Source organism: Taurulus bubalis (assembly GCF_910589615.1).
Source record: "Taurulus bubalis genome assembly, chromosome: 1".
In the NCBI taxonomy this organism is placed as follows: domain Eukaryota; kingdom Metazoa; phylum Chordata; class Actinopteri; order Perciformes; family Cottidae; genus Taurulus; species Taurulus bubalis.
The window spans coordinates 20,579,423-20,602,625 of record NC_136589.1 but is presented as its reverse complement, the minus strand read 5'-3'; the positions used below and the strand labels follow the sequence as shown (position 1 = coordinate 20,602,625).

Below are 23,203 nucleotides of genomic sequence, written 5' to 3'. Positions count from 1 at the left end.
AGATCTTTGTGGTGTTGTTATGAGGTGAAAATACACAATGTGGACAATAACGCAAAGGAGGGAACAAGAAAAGCAGAGCCATAAGAATTCAACCAGCCAAGAACACAGATGTCAAACAGTTGAGTTCACTTGAATTTAATAAGGGAAATAAATGATCACAACACAATATGTAGACATGGTGAACACTCAAGGTGAACGAATAATATTTGATACAAAGAGTTAATTTTTTTTCCATTCTTGTTAGTTGTAAGGCTGTGATTTATACCACTTAATTTGTGAATATGACAAACTTAATATGGCCAATGCCCATCTTTGAACAGATGGTAAACGATCACATATGGGTGTAATGTTTGGGTATTCATACACTTATGACCATATATCATTTATAATACACCATTGACCACATTGACTTTTTCATATATTCACATGGTTTAGGTGTCCCTTATTAAATTCAACTGAACTCAACTGTTTTGTAGTTCTACAAAGACGTTTTGAATGGTCTGATTTTAAACAGCTGTCTATTAGTTTGAGAAAGCAGCGATATTGTAAAGTGCTCCGCAGGTCACGTCAACATGCTCCATGGAGTCGCAGTTGGTCGCAAGTTGATTTGGTGGGTCTCTACCGTTTAAATGTGACTGCTGACTGTGTTGTAGATCATTTCATGGTAAATCCACAAGAAAATCAACTATGTCTATCCTGGTGAAGTGGTAATGCCACTGACCTGTGATCTTTTTCCACCCAATGATATGAGTTTGAATCCCGTTAATTAAACTTATATCTTTTGTCTCTTCTTTTTCGTGTACTATAGAGTTCATTTACGTGACAGATATTTGCACAAAACAGACTCCACAGTCATTATGTGTTATTTGTAACAACTTTATTTCAAAGGAAAGGCAATTTGCTGACTTCCTGTTTCAACACATAAACAACAAGCGACGTTTCCACTCGCGTGGATTATTTCCCAGAAAAGACTCAACAACGTCTAGTCCGGTATGTTTTGACCAGAGACTTTAGACGAGAAGGTTAGACATTGAACTGCAGAATTAAACAATGCGGCATTCACGAGGACAGCTACGTGTTCTCTTGCTATTCTCAACATCTGCTGTAACGACGACAACAGGAGATGCTTTCGGCCGAAAGTCGCCAGTCAACATGGTCGCCTGTTAAACCGTAACACCGGTTCATTCAAGTCTATGAAGTTAGATGTGTCTCTTTATTATGCAAACAAAACAACTTAAACCTCCTTTGAACTATTTCAGAAGCTTGATGAGATTAAATGAAGTTTAGTATGATACGGTTTCACTGAGTTAAAATAAAGAGAACCTGCTCAGACCGCGATGGAATACTTTATATAAGAAAGCTGTGCACGCCTGAACTCTGTATGCCTCTGTTTCAGACAAACAGCCTCTGGTTTGGGCTCCATTGCAAGCGGAGCTGGTGGCTAGATGTTGCTCAACATCCTGGCTGTGTAGCACTGGTCCATACAGCAGCCTCACACTGACCAGTGGAGCTCTCCACTTCCTGCTCCCTGAAACCAGGAGAAAAGAGCCTCCTGATTCAACCCATGAGGCCGAGGGCAACGGGTAAAGCAAGCTGTTTTTGTTACTGAACAAGTTTTGTTCAGTATGACAAACTGTGTATTAGCATCTCAAGAAGTGACTCACAACTAAAAATATTCTGTAGTTTTGTTAACAAAACAATTTGAGTGAAATACATAACAGAAAACATGAAACAAAAACAATCCAAATGAACCAACATACTCTTCTGTGTATTCATTTCTCCCACAGAAATAAGAACAAATCATGTCCACCCATCTGTAGTCTGATTACTTATATTGCTGACGTTTGGGGTTGCTCTGCTAGCAGCAGGGACTTGGGATGTTAAATGTGTATTGCTCAGTCAGCTTTTGTACATCATCCAGCAGCTACTGGCCACATCCTGATGACGTCTGCTGGAGATGTTCCTCTCTTGGTGGCTCCTCTGAGCATTCCTGCAGCGACCAGATTTCCACATGCACACAAAAAATATCTAATTGTAATCGGAAGATTGGCATGAAACTTCCAGAGTATTATTCATGCTCTCCATTTTGGACACTCCATTGCTTTTCCTGTGCTTTTCCTGCACATAAGATGTCTCAAAATCAAAGGAGCTGATTGCTGTGGGAGTTACTGACAACGTTAATGCTCACAAGGTACATCATGGCTTTCCATCTTGTGCCAGCCTCAGGACAAAGTCTATATGTTTAATCTTTCAGTTTTTACCTTACTGTTGTATGCTACTTAAATTATTAACTAATCTGAGATCTACTTCCTTCTGAAATTTGATTGCCAAAGCTCAATAAAAACTTTTCACACTGGTGGTCTGTGTTTGCTGGACCAAAGGCTCATTGTGGGAAAAGTTATGCTATTTTAAAATTTCTTCAAAGTCATAATTGTATCCTTTTGAGAGGCACAAACCATTACCATTCACCTATTGGGGTGAGCACATGTCTGCAAATACAATGGAAACTATCTGCAAGGAGGTCAATGACACAATATGTGAACTAGTAGTAGTTTTAAGACAGGACAGCAAACTGAAATATGTGAAATATGCTCCTGACACCACCTGCTGGTCTTCACAACAAACGGTATGTGAATTCAGCCAACCTCAGGACCCAAATCCTCTCAACCAATCACAAAACACTCCTTGAAACTTGTTCTGTTCAACACCCGTCACTAAGCAACAAAAGCCTAATCATCAATGAATTCATTACCGACAACAACCTTGATATCCTCTGCCTCACTGAAACTTGGCAAAAACATCTGAACTACTATACAGTCAACCAAACCACCCCTACTGGATATCATTACCGTGACAAAGCACGCCCTGATGGCCGAGGAGGAATCACTGCTCTTTATCGCCAACACACATCTGTCAGGTTCCCCCGATACATAGATATGGAATATGTATCTGGTGGAGAGTCTCTGGGTATGTTGAACCTCCATGTGAGCATGATGACTAGGATCAAATATATATCTGATATAATACATATCTTGTGTGAGCACTGCATCCGTTCTGAAAACCTGAATGTGTTTTTATCAAGTGTGTGTTATTCCTTCGCAGGGTCATGGGGTTGTAATCTGTCCCAGAATGCACTGGGTCAGATGAATGAGGGGGCGTTTAAAAAAAAACTTTACCAAGCTTCCTTTCTGCTGTTGGATTTGAGAGAAATAAAACATGTGGGTACTTTCCTCTACTTTTCCTTCTCATTTTCTTTTGTTGAGTAACTTTTGGCACATTTAGATATCCCTCTGTAAAAGTGAACATCAACATGGTTTCCTGTTTCTTTCACTGCATTAATTTATTTTGATCAAATTAAACATACAATAAATCATTTACAGTTTCACACCTCCAAAATGATTTTTAAAAACGTGAAGCTGGACAGTAATTTGTTTTCAATGTATGAATATCATTCATACATATTTGGTATGAAAAATAATGAAACAATAAAAAGAAAAATATGTGGACATTTCAGCTTGAAGAGCAGACCATGTTGGAACTGCCAAAACACACAAATATTATTTCAGGATAATAAAATATCTGAATCAACAAAGGACCCTGACTCAGTAGTTGTTATGGTAATATGAACATAGCCCTGAGGTCACCTGATTGTGACTTTGACCTTTTGGCACTCTGACATCAAAGCAAATGCTGAAATTTAAATTTTAATTAACTAAAATGAACAACAACACCTCATGTCTCTGACTGAGACACCAGGGGGCGCTCAATCCAACTGAGCAGTGATATGAGGTTATATGTGATATGAGGTTGAGTCATCGACATTCACGGTGGAACTGGCTGTGAAGTGTCAAAGGCCAAGTTTGAACCAATAAGCCCCAACACACAATTTGTTAAAAGTAATTTTAATGCAACCCACAAAACCAAACCCTAAACTAACGGTGTGTAAAAGTGATTTTGTTGCCAAGTAAACACATGACTATGGATTTGTTGTTGTCATCATGATCAAACATCCTTACTATTATTCACAATTACAGTGTTGAATCTTTAATGGCTCAGATTCTCGGAAGGTATTATTTGAGTATGCTGAGTAACTTCACACTCAAACTGAACTGAATTTGGGATGAAAAGTGACCTCTACTGTGAAGTCAGGGCTCTTAACCTTTATGAAAGCTCATCAGTGAAAAAAGCTTTTCTAGCATTGTAATGATGTAGAACATGTTGTAGAAAAATGACCAGTGAAATTACCCATTTATAGAACATAGTGCAGGACATAGTTCTATAAATCATCAATATGATTCAGTTCAACCACATTTCTGACAGAATATACACTTAATCATAAAGCTATAAAACTAGAAATTACGCATAACTATCTGTATTCTCTTGGTTTCAGCAACAAAAAAAATCCAACCTGCATAAACATGAATACATCAGTGCATTGAGTCATAGTATTCAGTTTGCCTTATTAAATGTAATGTAAAGCCACATAAAGACTTTGCAAAACGGGGTTTTGTTTCCCCAAGAGAGATTTAAACCAAAGCCTGAAAGTATTTTAAGTCCAATTGTCAATTCAAAATACAAAATTGTCAAATTTGGATTCAAAACCACCCACAATTGGGCTGATTAATTTACATTTCTACATCTGTTACTTCCAGTTCACAAAATCTGATATTTTGAACTTTTGTCCCCTTCTGAAAATGACTCGGGCCTCTGGTACACACACGTGTGGATCATGTGCAGTGAGACAGGTCAGTACAGTCGTCTGTACTTATAAAAGTGTTCTTAAAGCTTCTCCGTATTGTTCTTATCTAGTGTGTGGTAGTTGGAGGTTACCGACCTCGGCCCTGCAGCAGTGAGTGATGTGTTTGTTGAGAGAGGTCAGTCCTCAGCACCATACAGGTCCGCTAGCCTCCTGAACCGGGGCCCCCAGTCACTCAGGTAGTGGTAGTCCTGCTTGGCCTCAGAAGACTCGGAGCCCAGTGAGCTCAGAGACTCGGCCACGGAGCCGGCGCCCTCGAAGGCAAAGGTGGCCAGCGAGTCATACGGCGGCGCTGTCGGGTTGCAGTCGTTCTCCAGCACTTTCTGATTGATAAACCTGCGCACATCGCTGTTGTCACGTGATGCCATGCTGACTGGCGGCACGCTGAGTATGTGTTGTGGTGAATACAGCCGGGCGTCAGTGGGCATGATGTCCCGCCTCTGCTTGGTGGACTCCTCTAGGAAGGCAGCGGTGTCCGGGTGCCGCAGGGCTCCGATGTCGAAGGCGTGCGTGTCCTCCTCTCCTCCTCCCTCGTCGTTGTAGCTCACCACGTTGTCCCGCACATCCTCCTTGGATACGATGAGCGGCTCCTGCTTTCTTTGTCGCTTTAAAGCTGTGAATAGAACCACGATCACTGCAGGAGACGACAGCATACAGATACGGGGTTAGACATGTTACATTGTAGCACTTGAATAAACAGCCAATGAAGACAGATCTTATATCAAATAATCATTTCAGTATATTTCAAGGGTCTCATTTTGGTAGCTTTGTTTTTATTGCTTATGACAACATTTTACTCAAGTTATTGCTTCGCTCAAGTTATTGCTTCGGTTGCTTCATCATGATCACGGCTGCAATGAAGCTGACACTTTACCCAGAAGACCTTGCAAACCATATCGCACCAAACACTTCATCACACACACGCCTGTGGAGGAAGCTGCTCTGGCCTCACACACGAGTACTTTATATACTCAGCTCTGATATTTAGTTTTCTCATGGTGCCACAGTCCTTTTACAAAGCTGTCTCTTTGCAGTTGTCATGATGATTCAGAGTTCTGCAATGAGCGATGTTGTGAGCACACACATTTCACTTTCCTTTTGTCATATTAGAAAAATGAAGGAAAAAAAGCTATGGTTTCTCCATATATATTTCACATTGTGTTTCTATCAAATGTGTTACGTTTTTTCATTTTTATTTATAATAAATTATTCATACTATCCAATTAGAATTTTGCAATGTCTTTTCATGTTTTTGCATAAACTCCTATTTAAAAAAGAGGTGTATTTAATTACATTACTACATGTTTCTATCATTTACTTAAACATAAAGGCCTATGAGTAAACAAACCAACTTTGGTTGTATTTTGACCTGTAGCTCTTAACAATACAAAGCGCAGAAACTAGTAATGCTTTCATCTTGTGAGGTGAGTGAGGCATCATGGCTCAACGTGATCCTGGAGAAACCTACTCTAGCTGGAACTACCACAGGAGAGGTTTGGAACTTTGCTAGGTGTTTAAATTTCTGTCTGTCTTTGACAGATCTCGTCACCACAATAGCATCCCAAACGTGCAGGATGGGTTTATTCATTTTGAACTCAACTCCACACATGTAGAAATTTAGAATTGGTTTCTGGAGAGAAGAGCTGGGTTGATGCATAATTAAACTATATCTACTACTCTGTTTCACATAAATATGTTAATTCAATGGAACACATTGTACAGTACAGTACAATACAATACAGCCCATCTACTAACACATCTACTCCGGTTCCTGCCTGGTCCTCTGTGTTCTTACTGTTCATCAGAATCAGAATCAGAATCAGAAACCGTTTATTGCCAGGAATGTTTGCACAAACGAGGAATGTGGTTAGGCAGAAGGTGCATACATTAGACATTAGACATTTGACGAGACAAACAACAATCAACGACAGCAACTCACTCAGCAGTATGATGGCACACAGGAGGATGGCGATAAGAGCTCCAGTGCTGAGAGCAGGAGAGCTGCTCAGAGCCTCAGCGTTACACAGTTCCATGTTGCCTTCACGGTCACAGGTGCACACCCTCACAGTGAGAGTGCCAGTACTGGTCTGCATTGGGTAGTCGCCGTCGCTGATCACTACGGGAACCAGGTAGACGCTCTGCTGAAGGCGGCTGTAGCTGGCTCGTTGTGTCAGGATGCCAGCCGTGTTGTCTGAATAGGAGAAAGCATCACTGGAGCACACATGCAGTGCACAAAGCCAACACTTTGACACCCTCTAGTATGAGAATAAGGATCACTTAATTACCAACCCATTCACCCATAAGCAAACCTTCATGCTCTTTGGTCTACGTCATCTTTTAATGATGCAGATCTTTTACATTGGAATTAGTGAAGACGATGTGTCCCATACAGACACATGGGCCTCGCTATCAGACGCTGTTGGAGCCATAATGTAGTTTTGTTGCTTTCTTTTGTCTTGTACAACGGAAAAAATGGATTGAAAGAGGCACAGTGCACTGGACACTTCATTGTTTGTGGTATAACACTCAACGAACAAGATCTCCCGTTTGCCCCCCAGTGGCTTTATGATATCAATTGGATATTTGTTAAAGTCACTACAGACAGTGAACAAGCTGAAGAAAAAACACCCAGTTATTGGAAAAACTGCCTCCAAGCCTCCTGAGTAGGCTCCTCCTCCTTCTCATTACTCAAATACCCCACCCCAAATAGTTAGCTATGGATAGAAAAGGTAACAGCTCGGAGCCATACCGGCTCACGACTTAAACTGAACAAACTGAAACTGTAACTAGCTGCGTACTTGACGAGTTAGGAGTGAGAACAGGTAGGCTGATTCCAATTACCTTTAAACGGAGCCTATCTAGCTGTTTCCCTGTTTCCAGTTTTTGTGCAAATAAGCTATTTTCAGAAATGTCAGACAAGACAGAAATATTAGGCCACTTACTGTATATCGAAGCTGCAGGTCGTTGGATCATAATCACTTTTTGTAATATCACCATGACTATAATATGTTATCGAAACGGAATGGCCTGTTAGGCTGTTAGGTAATAGTAGATACTGTAAATTACATTGGTTGGTTGAGGGATGAATGAGTGAAGCCTTTATTATCTTTTTTTACACACACAATTGTTTTTTCTTGTTTTCATGTCGTTGTTGTGGTTCATTCTGAATTAAAGCAGTTCACATGAGGCAAATGTCTTTGTTTAATGTCTGTTTGATATAATTAGTGTAACATATTTAAGGCCCTTAAAGTGCAGTCAGCCAGTATCTGGTCAAGTGTTGCCTACCTCTATTGTCTTGGACAGTGAAGTTGCTGCGGTGCGTCCCCTCAGAAGCCAGGCTGAAGAAAAACTTGTGTCCTGTTGACGGCTCATCGGCATCAACAGCACTCACTGTCTGGATCCGCTGTCAGAGACACCAGCAGCCATTAACATGAACATCCCATTAGTAAACATGCATTCAATGAATGGAACATGACTGGTTCCTTTCAAAGTAACAGTCTGTCCTCGCATATAACAAAGAAAAAAGAACACATCCCAATCATGGTTTTCATTTCTTTTGGGAAAATAGTTAGGAGCAACCTCTAAAAATGATACGCTTATTCTAATATGTTTGTTGATGTTGCCTCACGTCAAGTCTTCATTTGAAGATGATACATTATACATAAGATAGTTGAGGCGCAAAACAATCCAATTCAAGATTGACAAACTGAGCACATCATCAAGCCTTTCCTACATGAAGCAACAGGAGTAAGAGAACACAAGAGAGAAAGAACAGGTGGAGAAGGTGGCAAAGCAAAAATATTGCTGCTGAGTCATATTTGATAGTTCAAAGTCAAAGTCATCTTTAATGTCAATTCTTCCATTTGTGCAAACATACAGAAGATTTGAAAGTATGTTTCTCTCCTGTCCAACATAAAGTGAGACAGATAATAATATAAAGTGTCAATATTTAAAAAAGAACATTTAGACCAGTGATTCTCAACTGGTGTGTCACGGCCCTTTGCCTGGGAAAATTATATAATATATATACATATTTATTGTTTCACCCTGTGGTTTCATTTTGAAGGGACTTTTTTATGCAGTGGAGTGTCGTTTTTTTTGCCGGCTCTGGTTTCAACTTGTTTTGCACTTGTCCCTCCATGTTTTCAGCAGCGTATGGTTGGGTCAAACCATTCTGATATGGGGGTTAATTAAATTAAACAGCCTACTGAATATAAAATTCACAACTGATGGTGCTGCCTGCATGACAGGAAAAAACTCGGGGGTCGGGAGGAGAATTGAGCGCTGCTTAAATTTCTGTAAAGCATAATGTTTTTCAGTATTTACCTACTGATGAGGTAATCACAAGAAAAGTTCATTTTGAATCTATGAATCCTTTTGAATTGCACTTTTTGTTTAATTTATTTTGAATTTGTGGAAAAGCTGCTCCTCAAAACAGTGACTTGTTTCATAGAAAAGTGTTTGTCATAGATTCAGTGAGTGTGTATTCTCAGTTAAAGTTAGGTCATTTGAGTCTTTTTGAAACTACTTCTTAGTTGTTGGACTTTTTCGTTTGTGCATGAAAGCTGTTGAGTCTGTTTGAAAATGGCTGAAGATTCTGAATTGTTATGTATGTTGTAATACCTTGTGTCCTGAAGATGCACTTTTAGTTTTTTAATTAAAATGCAAACAGTTCCCTCTCTAGCATCGCCACCAACTGGTCGTTTTGGTTTATCATTAAACTTGTTTTTGTGTTGGCATACATATGCTGTACTATCTCAGCTTCAAACTGCACCATCTTTTTATTAAATACATTTGAGAAGTTGAGACTGGGTTCCTCGATTTGGGTTGGAGCTTGTCATTCAGGGGTAATGGTGGGTCCCGGGGTCAGACCAGTTGAGAACCACTGATTTAAACAACATATCAATTAAGAAACTATATTTATATGTTGTCTAAATGTTCTTGTTTTACTTATTTGCACTATATATTATTATTATCTGCATTACTTTATGTTGGAAAGGAGAGAAACATACATGTAGTCTACATTGCATTTTTGCCACTTTTCCTTTATCCACGTTCTTGTGCTGCTGCTTTATGCAGCGTGCTGTTAGGCTGTTAGGGTTGATTCACCCTCTTTAGCCGGGTGAATCTTGCCCATTGTTTGCAAAAAAAGAATGCTTTGGATGGTGATGATTTTAGGAAAACATCCAAGAGGTTATGATTTGATCTGCATAATAAATCAAATCCTGCTTTATAGGTCATACGTGCTCAGGAACAACTGTGTTTACACTATGGAATACTCCAAACTAAAACAAAATGGTGCACTGACCCAGGCCAGAAAGGATGCCAGCCAGGTGATGGATACATTGGAGACGATAGCCGTCAGCGGCACGAGTGGCGAGTATGTTTCTTAGATTGCCGGCACGTACACATTATTGATGAGTATCTAGCTAGCTTGCCAGATGGCATTAGGTAAGTCTCACCACCTGACTCCTCCTCTAACACATCAGAGAAGGAGGAGGAAGACAAGAAGAAGAAGAAAAGGAAAAAGGATGGGAAGAAGTTCAAGACAATGGAAGCAAAGACACGTCAGAGAGATTAAAATGCTACTTTCACCCTTTTTCACTTGCTGGGTTTGCAGTTTGATCATGCTGAGCTCTGCTGTACAATTGTTCCTCTTCTGGCTGGTTCTCCCCACAACAAGGCATTGTATTTAAAATAGTTGATGGCGCTAACTAGTTTTACCTTCACAAATTACATTCTGGTTAGAGAATAATGATCTGGTTAATCATCTACATGTTGGTCTCTTAGGTGCAACCATTCTGATCTCACTTTAAAGGTTGTGTTAAGTGTTTCTTTCTAGTCACATGACATCTGTTGCACTTCTGCCCATCCTCTGCTGCTCTCCCTCAGGTTTTGTCCTTTTTTCCTTCCTGTTAAAGGTTTCTTTTGGGGAGTTTTTCCTGATCCGATGAGAGTGTCCCGGGACAGAGGATGTCACATGAGTAGAGATTGTAAAGCCCTCTGAGGCAAATCTGTGACTTGTGATTTTTTTATACAACATAAATTGAATTGAATACTTTACGACTTTGTTAAAGGACAGAAGGGTGGCAGACTAATGAGATGATGCTGTGTGCACACATCACCAAAGTGCAGTATCTAATTGTGTTATATTTAACTTGTAATGTGTGTGTGTGTGTGTGTGTGTGCAATAATTATTGCATTATATTAGAGCATGATGTGTTTGTGTGTAAAACCCTATTTATAACCTGTCAGCGGCCATGACGGATCAGCCATTCAGCTTCACAGATACAGCAGTGTGTGTGTGTGTGTGTGTGTGTGTGTGTGTGTGTGTGTGTGTGTGTGTGTGAGAGAGAGCTTAGTTACATACAGCATGTGATGACTCATGTCTCAGTGGTATTACAGCAGAGTACAATTACACTAGGTACTGTTTCAGGCGTTCACATTTTTAACTGATGAAATATTTAATATTATGTGTCGTATGTGCACAGATTGTAAAGCCCTCCGAGGCAAATTCGTAATTTGTTATTTTGGGCTATACAAAATAAACTGAATTGAATTGAATATTACGGAGGTCTAACAAAATCAAAGTTGTTTCTCATTGAACATTAAAATTATTAAGCTAATTATAATATGATCTGTTTCTTGGCTGTAAAAATTGAGTCTTTAAAAAAATATAAAATATCAAAGCTTTCCTGATTTCCTGATTTCCTGAAACAGATAAATCTTTCAAATGTAAATGATGCACTTGATATAAAAAACAACAAATAAAGATACGAGACATGTTAGCATATATTCATCACACCCAGCACAAGGGTCAATGTTGTAATTATGCTGATTCTATCCACATTCTGTTTTTTCCACTGGAAAAAGGGGATCAGCAGCTTACTTTAGCTTCATGCGTCAGTGGTTCACTGCACATCATTGCACAATAACTAAGCAGCACGTGCTCTGGGCAGACTGGATTCTCACTGAAATAATGTGACTGGACTGACTGCCCCTTCAAGAATCATTAGTACACACAGACGTGTGTGTATTGTATTTGTGTACAATATAATGTGTGGGGGTTTCTGTACAGGACTGCCCATCTCCTAAAAGATTATTTCTGTTAATCACAATTTGACAGTCATGCCAGTGATTGGTGATAGTGGTGTGTTCATGTGTGTGAGTGTTAGACTCAGTATGTTTAAGTTTGACTTCCACATAATAATAACATACATAAAGGCTTCAGCATTTCTAGCAGTGTGGAGAAGAATGCAATTGAATTGTTACATTAGGGGTCAAATACAAGCTGAATAGATCATGTACGAAAAATAATTACAAAAAGTGGTTGAGTCATGTTTTTTCTAAAATCCTGTACATGAGTATTTTTGGGATCTGCGAACATGTCAACAACATCAACCAAGTTTGACAGGTCAACAAACACGAGCAGTCAGACGTTTAGGACAGTAAATCTACATGATCTAAATATTCTAAATATTCATATTTTAAACCACTTCATTTAGTGGTCAACCTGAAATGTTGCTAATAATCCCTCATTGCAGAACTACAGTGCGTGAAAGCATTATTATAACTGTTAGAAATGATGGCCACAACTATGAATACGACCCAAGTTGTAATTAAGCAAACTTAATTTAACTAAATCAGCTCCTCTATAGGCCCATAAAAGAGACAAAACAATGCACTTTCACTTGATGGTCTTTACTTGTGCTCTACCTCAAGCACAAATACATGATTGTCATAATGTAAATACTAAACTGGGGATATATCAGTTCAAAATGCTACCTTCTTACCCTGTAGTATATTGTAAAATGTATGGAATTGTATAATACATATAATTGAAGCTTGTTTTCTAAACACACTACCCTCATTCCAATGGATGGGAGGACTGGGATCTCTCTGCGAGGCCTGATTTGGTGTGAGTGCAGCCTGATGGTCAGAGGTCACCTTGCATGGTCACCTCTCTGACGGGGATTATGTGAAATCATCAACGTGTGTGAATGGGTGAATGGTGATGTGAATGATAATGTGAATGGGTGAATAATGGTGTGAATGGGTGAATAATGGTGTGAATGGTGATGTGAATGATGATGTGAATGGTGATGTGAATGGTGATGTGAATGGGTGAATGGCAATGTGAATAGGTGAATGATGATGTGAATGGGTGAATGGTGAAATGAATGGGTGAATGGTGATGTGAATGGGTGAATGGTGATGTGAATGGGTGAATGATGATGTGTAGTGTTAAAGCGCTTTGAGTGGTCGGAAGACTAGAGAAGTGCTTTAGAAGTACAGTCCATTGTGAGTGTACTGCACAACCAACAGTGGTTATTGTGTTCCCTGGTAAAACCATATTGCTAGTTGACAGACGCCACACTCAGGAGTAAGCTTTTTAACTTCATAGTTTTGAAACTGGTGCCTTAGAGTGTGTATAGGTTTGATATTGAATATGGTAAATTAAATGGTATTGAACCCCAACCCTCAGCTCTGTTGGACAACCAATATGTTTGGTTACATAAGTGTCAAAAGGACAGTATATTGTAGCCAGTACATGGTGATTTTTTCCCTGCCCAGCTCTCTAACCATACAGTGCAATATGTGCTAAAGGGATGACGCTGTAGTACCTGATCGACCTTCGTCCTCTCACAGACAAAGGTTTCATAGACAACGGCGAAGGTGGGAGCGTTGTCGTTGATATCTAGCAGGCGGATGTAGACCGGAACATGGCTGCTCTGACGGGGATTATCTGAAAGGCAAACACAGACTGAACACCCAGCTCCTCTTTGACACACTCCCACACATTAACACTGTAAGCTGGGGATGTACCCGAATCCCGATACGGTATTCCCCTGAAAGCACAAATCATCTTGCTCTGGGGGACAAAAAGTGAACACACTCATGGCATGACTGTGTTATGTTTTGCATTGGTGTAAGAATGTGTGTGTGTGTGTGTGTGTGTGTGTGTGTGTGTGTGTGTGTGTGTGTGTGTGTGTGTGTGTGTGTGTGTGTGTGATAATGACGTAATAAAACTGTTTGTCAGTCTGAGATGAGTTCTTTAACAACAACTTTAGATTCAGTCAACTTTTAATGAGTGCATAATTAAGTATGTACTCATCTTCATTAGGCAACAACAAAAGCTTACTAAAGGTCTAACATTGACGTTAGTTAAACTCAATCATTTTTCTTATGCTATTATAAAAAAAGGATAAGAAACTCATATACATAAGGCTTTATATTGATGCTCTTAAACCTCCGACGCTCTGGTCTGCAATTCTTTAACACTCTCGGTACTCTGGAGAGCACACAGCACTGATGAAATATTAAGTGAAATTTGATTTCAAGTTTGATTTCAAGTTTGATTTCAAGTTGGTTTGTATCTTTTGCAATTAAAGTTGCTTAAGGAATAGTGATATGAAGTGAAATGTAATGTGTGAGAGGCATCATTATACGTATAATGATGCCTCTCACATTTCATTTGCGTCGCCAATGACCCCTGTCTCGTTTTGATAGAGCATAACATTTGAGTGGGAAGTGGCGTAGACCTCTTTCAGACCCCGCTTTGTGGTACGCAACAGATATAAATAGGACCCCTGGTCTGTAGACTACACGTGGTTGCTATTTTTAAATGTCATATTTAGACTCTCTGAGGTGCACAAATAACTTTCCAGGATGAATGGTAGAGGCTGAACTGAAGAGCTGGACTGAAGCGATCTGTACAACTGATTGTGACGGATACGTTGTGGTAGCAGACATTCGATCTGGACTTACTGAACTCAGTAGCGACGACTGAAATATTATGCCAGGCCGTCTCCTCCCTATCCAGGCCTCTGAGCAGGAACACAGATCCATTCCCTGGATGGACGCTGAACCGTCGGTCCGTGTCGGTGCGGCGGTCGATAGAGTACCTGCAACGAGCCAGAAGGAGAGGTGAGACAGGGCTACATGACCTTCAGTGCAGCACCACCAGGGATCACCTGAACGGGACACTAATTGACTATTTCCATCTGGGATGGAAGAGAGTCGAGCATCATGTGGTACACTGTGGCCTTATTAAACATGTTTGAGGAAAGCACAATGGCAGCTTATGAACTTTGCATCATTGTGGGCCTGAACAGCTGTGTGAAGCTCTCCTGGTACATCCCACATGTATTTTGCATTTTATATTGGGCAGCTAAAATTAGTTTTTCATGGTCCAAACTAAACAATGTTAGTTATTAAAAAAAAAATCCATGGAGGCCTGTGAATGTGTGAGTATGAATAATACATTCTGTTTGCCTTTCCAACATGTAAAAGCATGTCTCTCCAACCCACATTTTCTCTAAAGCCACAATCTGGCACTGAGAAAAAATATAAATGAGTCAAAATGAAAGGAAAGGTTAACACTTAATGATGATTGGTTTGTGTTTAAAATACAGTCTTTTGTAGTGTGAGGGGGGTAGATGCTGTGAAACATTCTTATCCGTCTATTTCAGCCCAGTCGTCAGGAATGTTGATATCGTACGTTTCTGTACCAACGCATATGCTGAATGTGGAGTTTTTTTTGTGGAAAGCTAGTATATGGGGCTGTTATAATTGAAAGTTATGTGGTATTATAAACAGAGGTGTCAAAAGTATTCACATTCATTACTCAAGTAGAAGTATAGATACTAGGGTTTAAAAATACTTCTGTAAAAGTTGAAGTATCAACTCAAGCTTTTTACTTAAGTAAAAGTGTAAAAGTACTGGTTTAAAAACTACTTAAAAGTATAAAAGTAAAAGTAATGTAAGGGGAATGTTTTTTTTCCATTAAGGACAAACTCTTAAGCCGCGTCTCAGGAGCCTATAGTGCACTACCCCACCTCCCCCAAAACAATCATTTTTATAAAGGCCATAATGACTATAATGTTTTAAAATGTTATGTTGAAAAATGTGGGATGCACTAGGCTACCCGTTTCAGCTGCATATATGCCCATTTAAAATTATCACATTTTATTACAATGCAAATACATTAAAGTACCATATGTGTACTACTGAGCATTAACATGCGTTTCATGGAGCGGAAGACATGATAACTAGTTGCCTATAAGTATTGTTATAGTGCAAAATAGGCGGCGGCGGCAACTCCGACACAAACACGTAAAGTTGTGGTTCTCAAACTTTTTCTGTAAATAAAATAATTGTGTGACTCATCTGTGCTTTTATAAATAACAGAATAAAGAAAATTGCAATCACTTACAAGTAAATAAGATTGCCCCATCAGACAATGTTTTGTGTAAGTTCTATCTGTGCAAAAAATTACTCGTATTTAGTTACTACTAAATAGCTCATTGTGGAAAACAATAAGCTTTTAATTGTTTTTGCCAAACAAAACAGAATGAGTGCAGATATGTGAGCCATCACGTTGTATCAGTATTAGTGGCTGCAGTGACCTGCTTTCCTCGACACATGTTATAAACGGGGTTGTAGATTTGATACGGCCTCTCTCAATTCATGCTCAATATTGAGCTTAGATCTGTTTTTTTTATTTTGAGAAACGCAACAGCAAGAAAAGACGAGCTCACGGAGCTCACGGCGTCGCGTCAAATCGCGCATGCGCAAGCGTAACCTGTTAACGGCGTACCGTAACCATTTACCCGAAAGTACAGACATTTGTCCATGTATTTATTAATGACTTAGTTTTATATCCGTATACTTTGTACTTTTGTAATATGTGAAGCCAGCAGCTCATTGCTGGTAGAAGACACGAGCACCGTGGCTCGTTTCACCTCCTGCTCCGGGTTCAGAGAGCTGTTCGGTGCGAGGAGAACTCCGGTTGTTCCTCACAGGAGAGCTGCTGTTGCATCTTCACCCTGGGACCGTTTAAAACGCAGATATAGCGGTCTACTTTTCACGCGACATATTTTTCGACGCTCTCTGTCCGCTAGTTTGTGTGCTCAGCGCTCACCTGTGTGTGCGCGCACGTATCTGTGGGCAATGGGGCGGAGAGGTTTTTTGTGTGTGTGTTTTTGAACGATGACAAGCCGTAATGAAAACAAACCAAAATGAAATAGTAACGAGGCTATTTTTAAAATGTAGGGAGTAGAAAGTACAGATATTTGCGTGAAAATGTAAGGAGTAGAAGTAAAAAGTCGTCTGAAAAATAAATACTCCAGTAAAGTATAGATACCCAAAATTTCTACTTAAGTAAAGTAACGAAGTATTTGTACTTCGTTACTTGACACTTCTGATTATAAAGAGTACAAAGTCCACTAAGGTCAGATGTAAAAAACTAAAGTAAACGTTGACTTTGCGCTTAAAGTTGTTACACAACAAGGTTCCCTACGGGCATGTATTCATGCTGATTGCTAAATGTATTAATGGGCAACTGTGGTTCAGTGGTGAGCAGGGTCGTCCTTCAATCAGAGGATCAGTGGTTCGAATCTTGGCTCCGCTAGTCAATGTCAATGTGTCATTGGGCAAGACAGTTAACGACAAACGTCTCATGTATCTGTGCCTACGGTGTATGAATGTGTGTATAAACGTTAGCTACTGCTGATGGGTAGGTGGAACCTTGGCCCCTTCTATCAGTGTGTGGATGAAAAAAAGTAGTGTGAAAGAGCTTTGAGTGGTCGGAAGACTAGAAAACCACTATTCAAGTACAGGTCCGTTTACCATCCATAATTATATTGTTACTAGGAATATTAATGAGTCTCTCGACCGGACACTTGCAATACCCTCACTGTGGTAAACACAGTGTAAACCAGGCAGACACACAGTGACAACCTGGCAGGTAAACTTTTTGATGCGGTGGAAACTTAGTTGAGAGTGTCTGCATACGTCCACGACAACGAATGCAACGTGTGGCTGCTAAACCCGTCTGCATGGTTGAATAGGCAAAGTTGCCTGTTTGGCACATTCACTGGAGCTAGTGGTAAATGTTGGATTTGATGGATTGTTTTTTTGTGTATTGTTATCATTGCATCTGGGTGGCAGGTAGGACAAAATGTTAACCATACTTTGGTGTTTAATTTTTACCATTTTAAGATCTAAAAGGTTGGACAAAAATAAAACAATGGCCCACCTTGATATTCAACAACTAAAAGCACATAATTGTGCTGCACTTGAAGCCGCTGCATGCTGTCTTTTCGTCCTATAACAACCGTAATGTAGTCTGTTCAAAACATCACAGCTACTTGTAAATCTCTTTCCACTGTCTGTGGACTGCTCACAGAGCACTCTCTCTTTTGAACTAGTTTCTGAATGCAGCTCTTCACAGCGTCACAGCTTCACAGATAATAGAAGTGAGGCGCCTTTTCTCCTGTCAAAGAGAGGCAAACTGCTCTGTGAGCAGGAAGTGCATATTGCTCTGTATCATGCTCAGTTTCTGGGTCACGGCTGGTGTCACTGCTGACTACAAAATATAACATCCGACTGCTATTAGCTGCTAATTATGTACCATTCGATCTTAATTATTGTTTTCTATAAAAAGATAGATGAATCTAAAAGAACATTGCTTCAGTACATTCAGGCTCAATCATAATTAGAAAACACTATACAGTAAAATTAGAGATGATGCAGTAACATACACAAAGACATAAACACAGGGACAATTGAAATTGTGTTTGTGCCCCCTTATGACACATCACTTTAAGAACACTCCATGGCTCAGTGGTGAGCATTCAAACACACACTGCTTTCATCTATCCATCTCTATAGTATACATCATGATTATCCTGCAGTTCTCTGTGCTTACACTGCACTGTTTCAATTCAATTTATTACCAATTTAAATCAAAGGCTTTGCGTGTCCTTTCCTTATTTTGGCAGTGACTCAAAGTTCCCACTGGGATCAAGAACGTTTGAATACTCGCTGCAACAGATCAAATGTATCCAGGGTCTTGGGCAATTTATTTTGTAAACATCTGATGATCCCCAGGATGTGTGATGCCGTTTGATCAATTACTCATAGGAGAGTAGCTCAAACTATCCTGAAGCCGGAGATCAATAATGGACAGTTCTGCAGGGGGGCAGCAGGGTTGGAATATAGCCTGTGGTCAGGTCTCTGCTGTGTAGTCAACAGTTCTCACACAGAACTCACACAGAGCAGTACAGTCGTCAGACGGCTTCTATGATCTTAACCATGATGACTGGACCACATATCTTCCAACCTACTTCATATTTCTCCTCTGGTTCTCTTTTCAGACTCTTACCAGAACGCCTTTAGAGAATCGAGGTTCATTTAAAGACAAATTATCCAACTTCAATGTAGTTTTGGTGAGATTTCTAAAACAGCAGGACAGGAAGTGGAAATGTGCAAACTTTTTGCAGAAACAGGTTTACTGTTTTCAGTCTGACATAAGGAATAATTACTTAAACCCTCATCATACCAACATATTAAAACATACACACGTACAACACACTCAGTCCCTGGGGACCCTCAGAATGCACTGCTCTAAGAAATCATACACTTGGGTAAAGGTTATGTGTTTGGTGGTGTGAGTGTGCACCTTTATGTCTGTCCACTAATCTCTCATTCTGCTGCAGCTAACTGCATCATAGTTTAGCTGTCTGCATGTGAAGGACCTCTCATGGTTGCGGGGATTCACTTTCTCAAACAACTTTTGTTACCCGTTTTATTCTGCCACTGACTGCCTGCTGATTCTTCACTCACCACTCTTAAAGTGATAACGCTAGTGAGAACACATGTGAGTGCATACGACCTCCAGGTGCTACTATGTGTGTTTAGTCAACACTTTTACGGCCGCTGCTTTTTTGTTTTAGATGATCTATTTGGTCAACCGCTAAGAGGTAACGGAACTACCAGCACGTACACTGCTGTTACTCGCCGCCACTGAGGCGCTGCTAATCCACCAGACAGTTTGGTGAGTTTACAGTTGTATGAAGTGAAATCTACGTCTACTTCAAGCCTATTACTTGTACATTGTCACTTATTTTTGAGTTTGAATGAACTGTTTTATAACGCTTTACAACTAGTGGTTGTATTCATTCAATCACACAATAAACACTGTTCGTTGCAGACACAGCTCTAATGAGTGTCTCTTTAGTTATCTAGTTATTTTAGGAAAGTAAAAGATAATTTGCATATTGTGTCAAACGAAAATAGACAAAACACATGATCAAATCTGTGTGTGCTACATATGTGTCCGTCTCTTTCAAAATGCCTGACAATGTGCCCCTACCACCCGATAGTGTGTGATGCTTAAAATTAGGACCCCAGTTGGTAGCATTGAGGTAAACGGTAATCAATACAAAATTCAGAGCGTATCTATGACTGAGGACTTGCCTCCACTAGATGGCGAAGGCTGAGTTGGCCACTAGAAGCTAAGAGCAACAACCTGGGGGGCAGTGTTGGGGGTAACGAGTTACAAAGTAACGGATTACAGTAACGTAATTACTATTATAGGTAACGAAGTAAAGTAACGCATTACACTCAAAATATTGGTAACTACACTACTTTACTAGAACTCAGTAACGCGCGTTCCTGCGTTACTCAAGACATTTTTACCAGTCCGAAAAGTTCTCTTTTAGTGGCGCGCGAGTCACACGACACTTCCTGCATGAGCAGTCTATCACAGAACTCCGATTTGAGTGATTTGAGTGACGTAGCTGCTGGTGCATAGGAGGGAAGCGGGGAATGGATGAGACGAAGAAGGAGACGGAGTGCCCGGATCCAACTGGGAGGTTCTCTCCAGGTTCCCTAGGATTAAGGATATTGCAAAGCAATACAACACTCCAATACTATCAAGTGCACCTGTCTGAGCTTCTAATGAGGACCAAGACACGTCTGGTATGAACGGAATCACTTTACTGGTGAACTGCAGTATTACAACTGTTAAAGCGATTGAGAACGCGCTCTTGCACCAGACATGTATATATTTTCCACACGTAAAATCAACATTAGTTAGCGTCAACAAGCACGTATCATTGTACTTTCTGCCTTCAAAGTAAAAGCACTTCTTGTTTACATGCTCTTCACAATAAGAGTAAATCATGTAATAAAACAAGTTACAACACTGTCAAAAGGCTTTTCAGCCTGGGCAGTATTGTTCTGACCCCAAGGAGGAACAGGCTGTCGGATAAAAGATTCCAGAGACTTTTACTCATGCGATACAATCGCTATTTTGAAGGGTTAGGGAATAGAGAAAAATTATAAACTTCATAGGATATAGTGCACTTTCTGTTTATTTAGGCAATGATGAAGTGGATTTTCTGTTATTTAATTGCATTTTCTGTTTCTATTTTTTGGGATAAGTGCATTTCTGTTTCTATGTTATGGGAAAAAGTGCCATTCATTTTTCTATTTTTCTTAAACCACTACAATGATTCCTATAAGCCTGTTTTTAATGTGTTATGCTGTTTGACCTGAATGTCCACCATACATAGCCTCTTGTATCCTGTTGTTTGTGGATTTTAAAGTGAGGCATATTTCTTTGGTCAGACAGTGTGAACAGGGTGAATGTTCGTTCAAGTTAATGGCTGAGTTTTATATGCCATTTTGTTTTGCATGTTTACAATTACAATACACTATGTGGAAAGGCTAAGAGATGCCCTTTATTGAACATTGAAAATAAAGTGATGAAAGGGCCATGATGTTTGGCCATGTATCTTTGCGGTTAATTTGGACATTTGCTTAAAAAAATGGAAAGTAAAGTAACTAGTAGTGAAGTTACTTTTCAAATGCAGTAACTAGTAAAGTAATCTAGTTACAATTTTCAGAAGTAACTAGTAACTTGTAACTAGTTACTTTTTCTGAGTAACTACCCCAACACTGCTGGGGGGGAACTGGAGGATGGTGCCAAGCTTCCGCAATGACAGAGAGTTGTTTTTTCTGATGTTAATTTGAAATGAAGAACAAAGGTTTTAAAAAATATCAGCAATGCTCCTTGTCTGTCAAACAGGATAGACAAAACATACAACTGTAGCTTACATGGCCTGGAGAAATCCCATTTTGTTAGCAGCAGTATTTATGGACCATTTAGCATCCAAATGTTCCTACGTTTCTAAGCTGAGTTACAGCTGACCAGCATCAGCATCTAGCTTGCAGGTCGTTTTTGTTCACTCCTGTGTTGTATTTCAGGCTGCTGTTGTCAGTGTGACTCTACGATAGAGCAGTGATCTTACTGCTTTCAAGTTTAAGGTGAAGGTTTAATTGACCGCAGGCTAAAACATAATAGCAGTGCAAATGACAGGATTTACAGAGCAATCGATTTATTTAAATGTATCGTAAAAACATTATAACCCATCTGGCTACTCTGTTTTTTTTTAATCAATACTCTTATATCTTTATAATTGAAAAAAAAGGTAAATTAAAAATGAGCGGTTGTAATCCACCAAAAGGATTTTACACAATGTTCTACAGTCAAGAAAATGAGCTTAACAGTCAGACTGGAACTATCTTTGAAACGCAAAAGTGCCTCTAAGAAGTCTAGAAGTATTTTACTTATGATGTCGCCTTGAAGGATTTCAGGGGGTTCGGTTATTGGTTAAATGTATTGCCTTAACAGTTAACCTTTCTGTAAGATTATTTAAAATTTTAAATGCCTTACTTGACCATGCTGCGAGCTCCATCGGGGTCCATGGCACTGACTGAGCCCACGGCCACGGCCACTGTAGCGTCTTCCTTCACCTCCATCAGATAGCTGGCTTTGTCGAACAGCGGCGGCTCATCCATGTCATCCACGGCAATTCGGACCGTGGCCATGTCTTTTGAGCCAGGGGACATAAAACGAGGGTCCACCTGTGTGTTCTGGACCTGGATCTCTACTGTGTATGACGTCTTTTTCTCAAAATCCAAAGGCTGCAGAGGCAAATAGAAAAAGAAAAGAAAAACAGGAAACACAGGAGGGACTTAGATCATGTCTGTTGGTACTGTAATGGTATCTTGGTTAAGATGAAGCTGCTTGGAAAAGTTACATGTCTGCTGAAGCCATCACTACGTTTATTAAATTTATTGTATGTATAGATCGAAATGATGTACCTGCCGAGAATATTTATAAGTCATATAGATAAATTATTTGGCAGATTAGTATAAAGGGTCAGAGGTCAACAATCACATTCATTTGGTGTTTGTGTCCAATATTCACTCTCTTTTAGGTCTCCCAAACTTCTGAGACCATGCACAATTGAGTTTTTATATTCTACATAGTAATAGTAATAGTAGGCTTGATACCAGAAATGTAGGAGTCGATACTAATACCAGACTTTGAACCGAAGCATTGTTTTTCGTGACATTCTTACTTGATACCATGTAGAACATCATATTTACTTGTAATCCATCAAGGGAATAACTTTAATATATCTTTTAATTTGATCACTGAGAAGTTAAGCATGAAAGGCATTAAAGAATGAAAAGAACAGCACTTACAGAGGGAAATCTAACATTAATACAAATGCGATAAAAAAAGCAGTTGTCAGATTCAATCTGATGGTGAATGAATATTGATGAATTGTGTTTCTTGATGTCAGCTGT

General features: G+C 39.7%; 1 protein-coding gene across 1 annotated transcript in view; it reads right to left on the bottom strand.

The window, feature by feature from the left end:
* Positions 1 to 4,875: 4,875 nt before the first annotated feature.
* The window catches only part of LOC306735997 (cadherin-6-like), a gene marked incomplete at both ends in the record, with an annotated part of 38,195 nt that continues 19,867 nt past the window's right edge, over positions 4,876 to 23,203 (bottom strand). Inside the window, 6 exons of the mRNA XM_079217575.1 lie at positions 4,876 to 5,390; positions 6,696 to 6,947; positions 8,042 to 8,159; positions 13,381 to 13,502; positions 14,525 to 14,661; positions 22,281 to 22,531. Of these exons, the coding sequence (XP_079073701.1) occupies positions 4,876 to 5,390; positions 6,696 to 6,947; positions 8,042 to 8,159; positions 13,381 to 13,502; positions 14,525 to 14,661; positions 22,281 to 22,531 (1,395 nt within the window). The remainder of the gene's footprint in view (positions 5,391 to 6,695; positions 6,948 to 8,041; positions 8,160 to 13,380; positions 13,503 to 14,524; positions 14,662 to 22,280; positions 22,532 to 23,203) is intronic.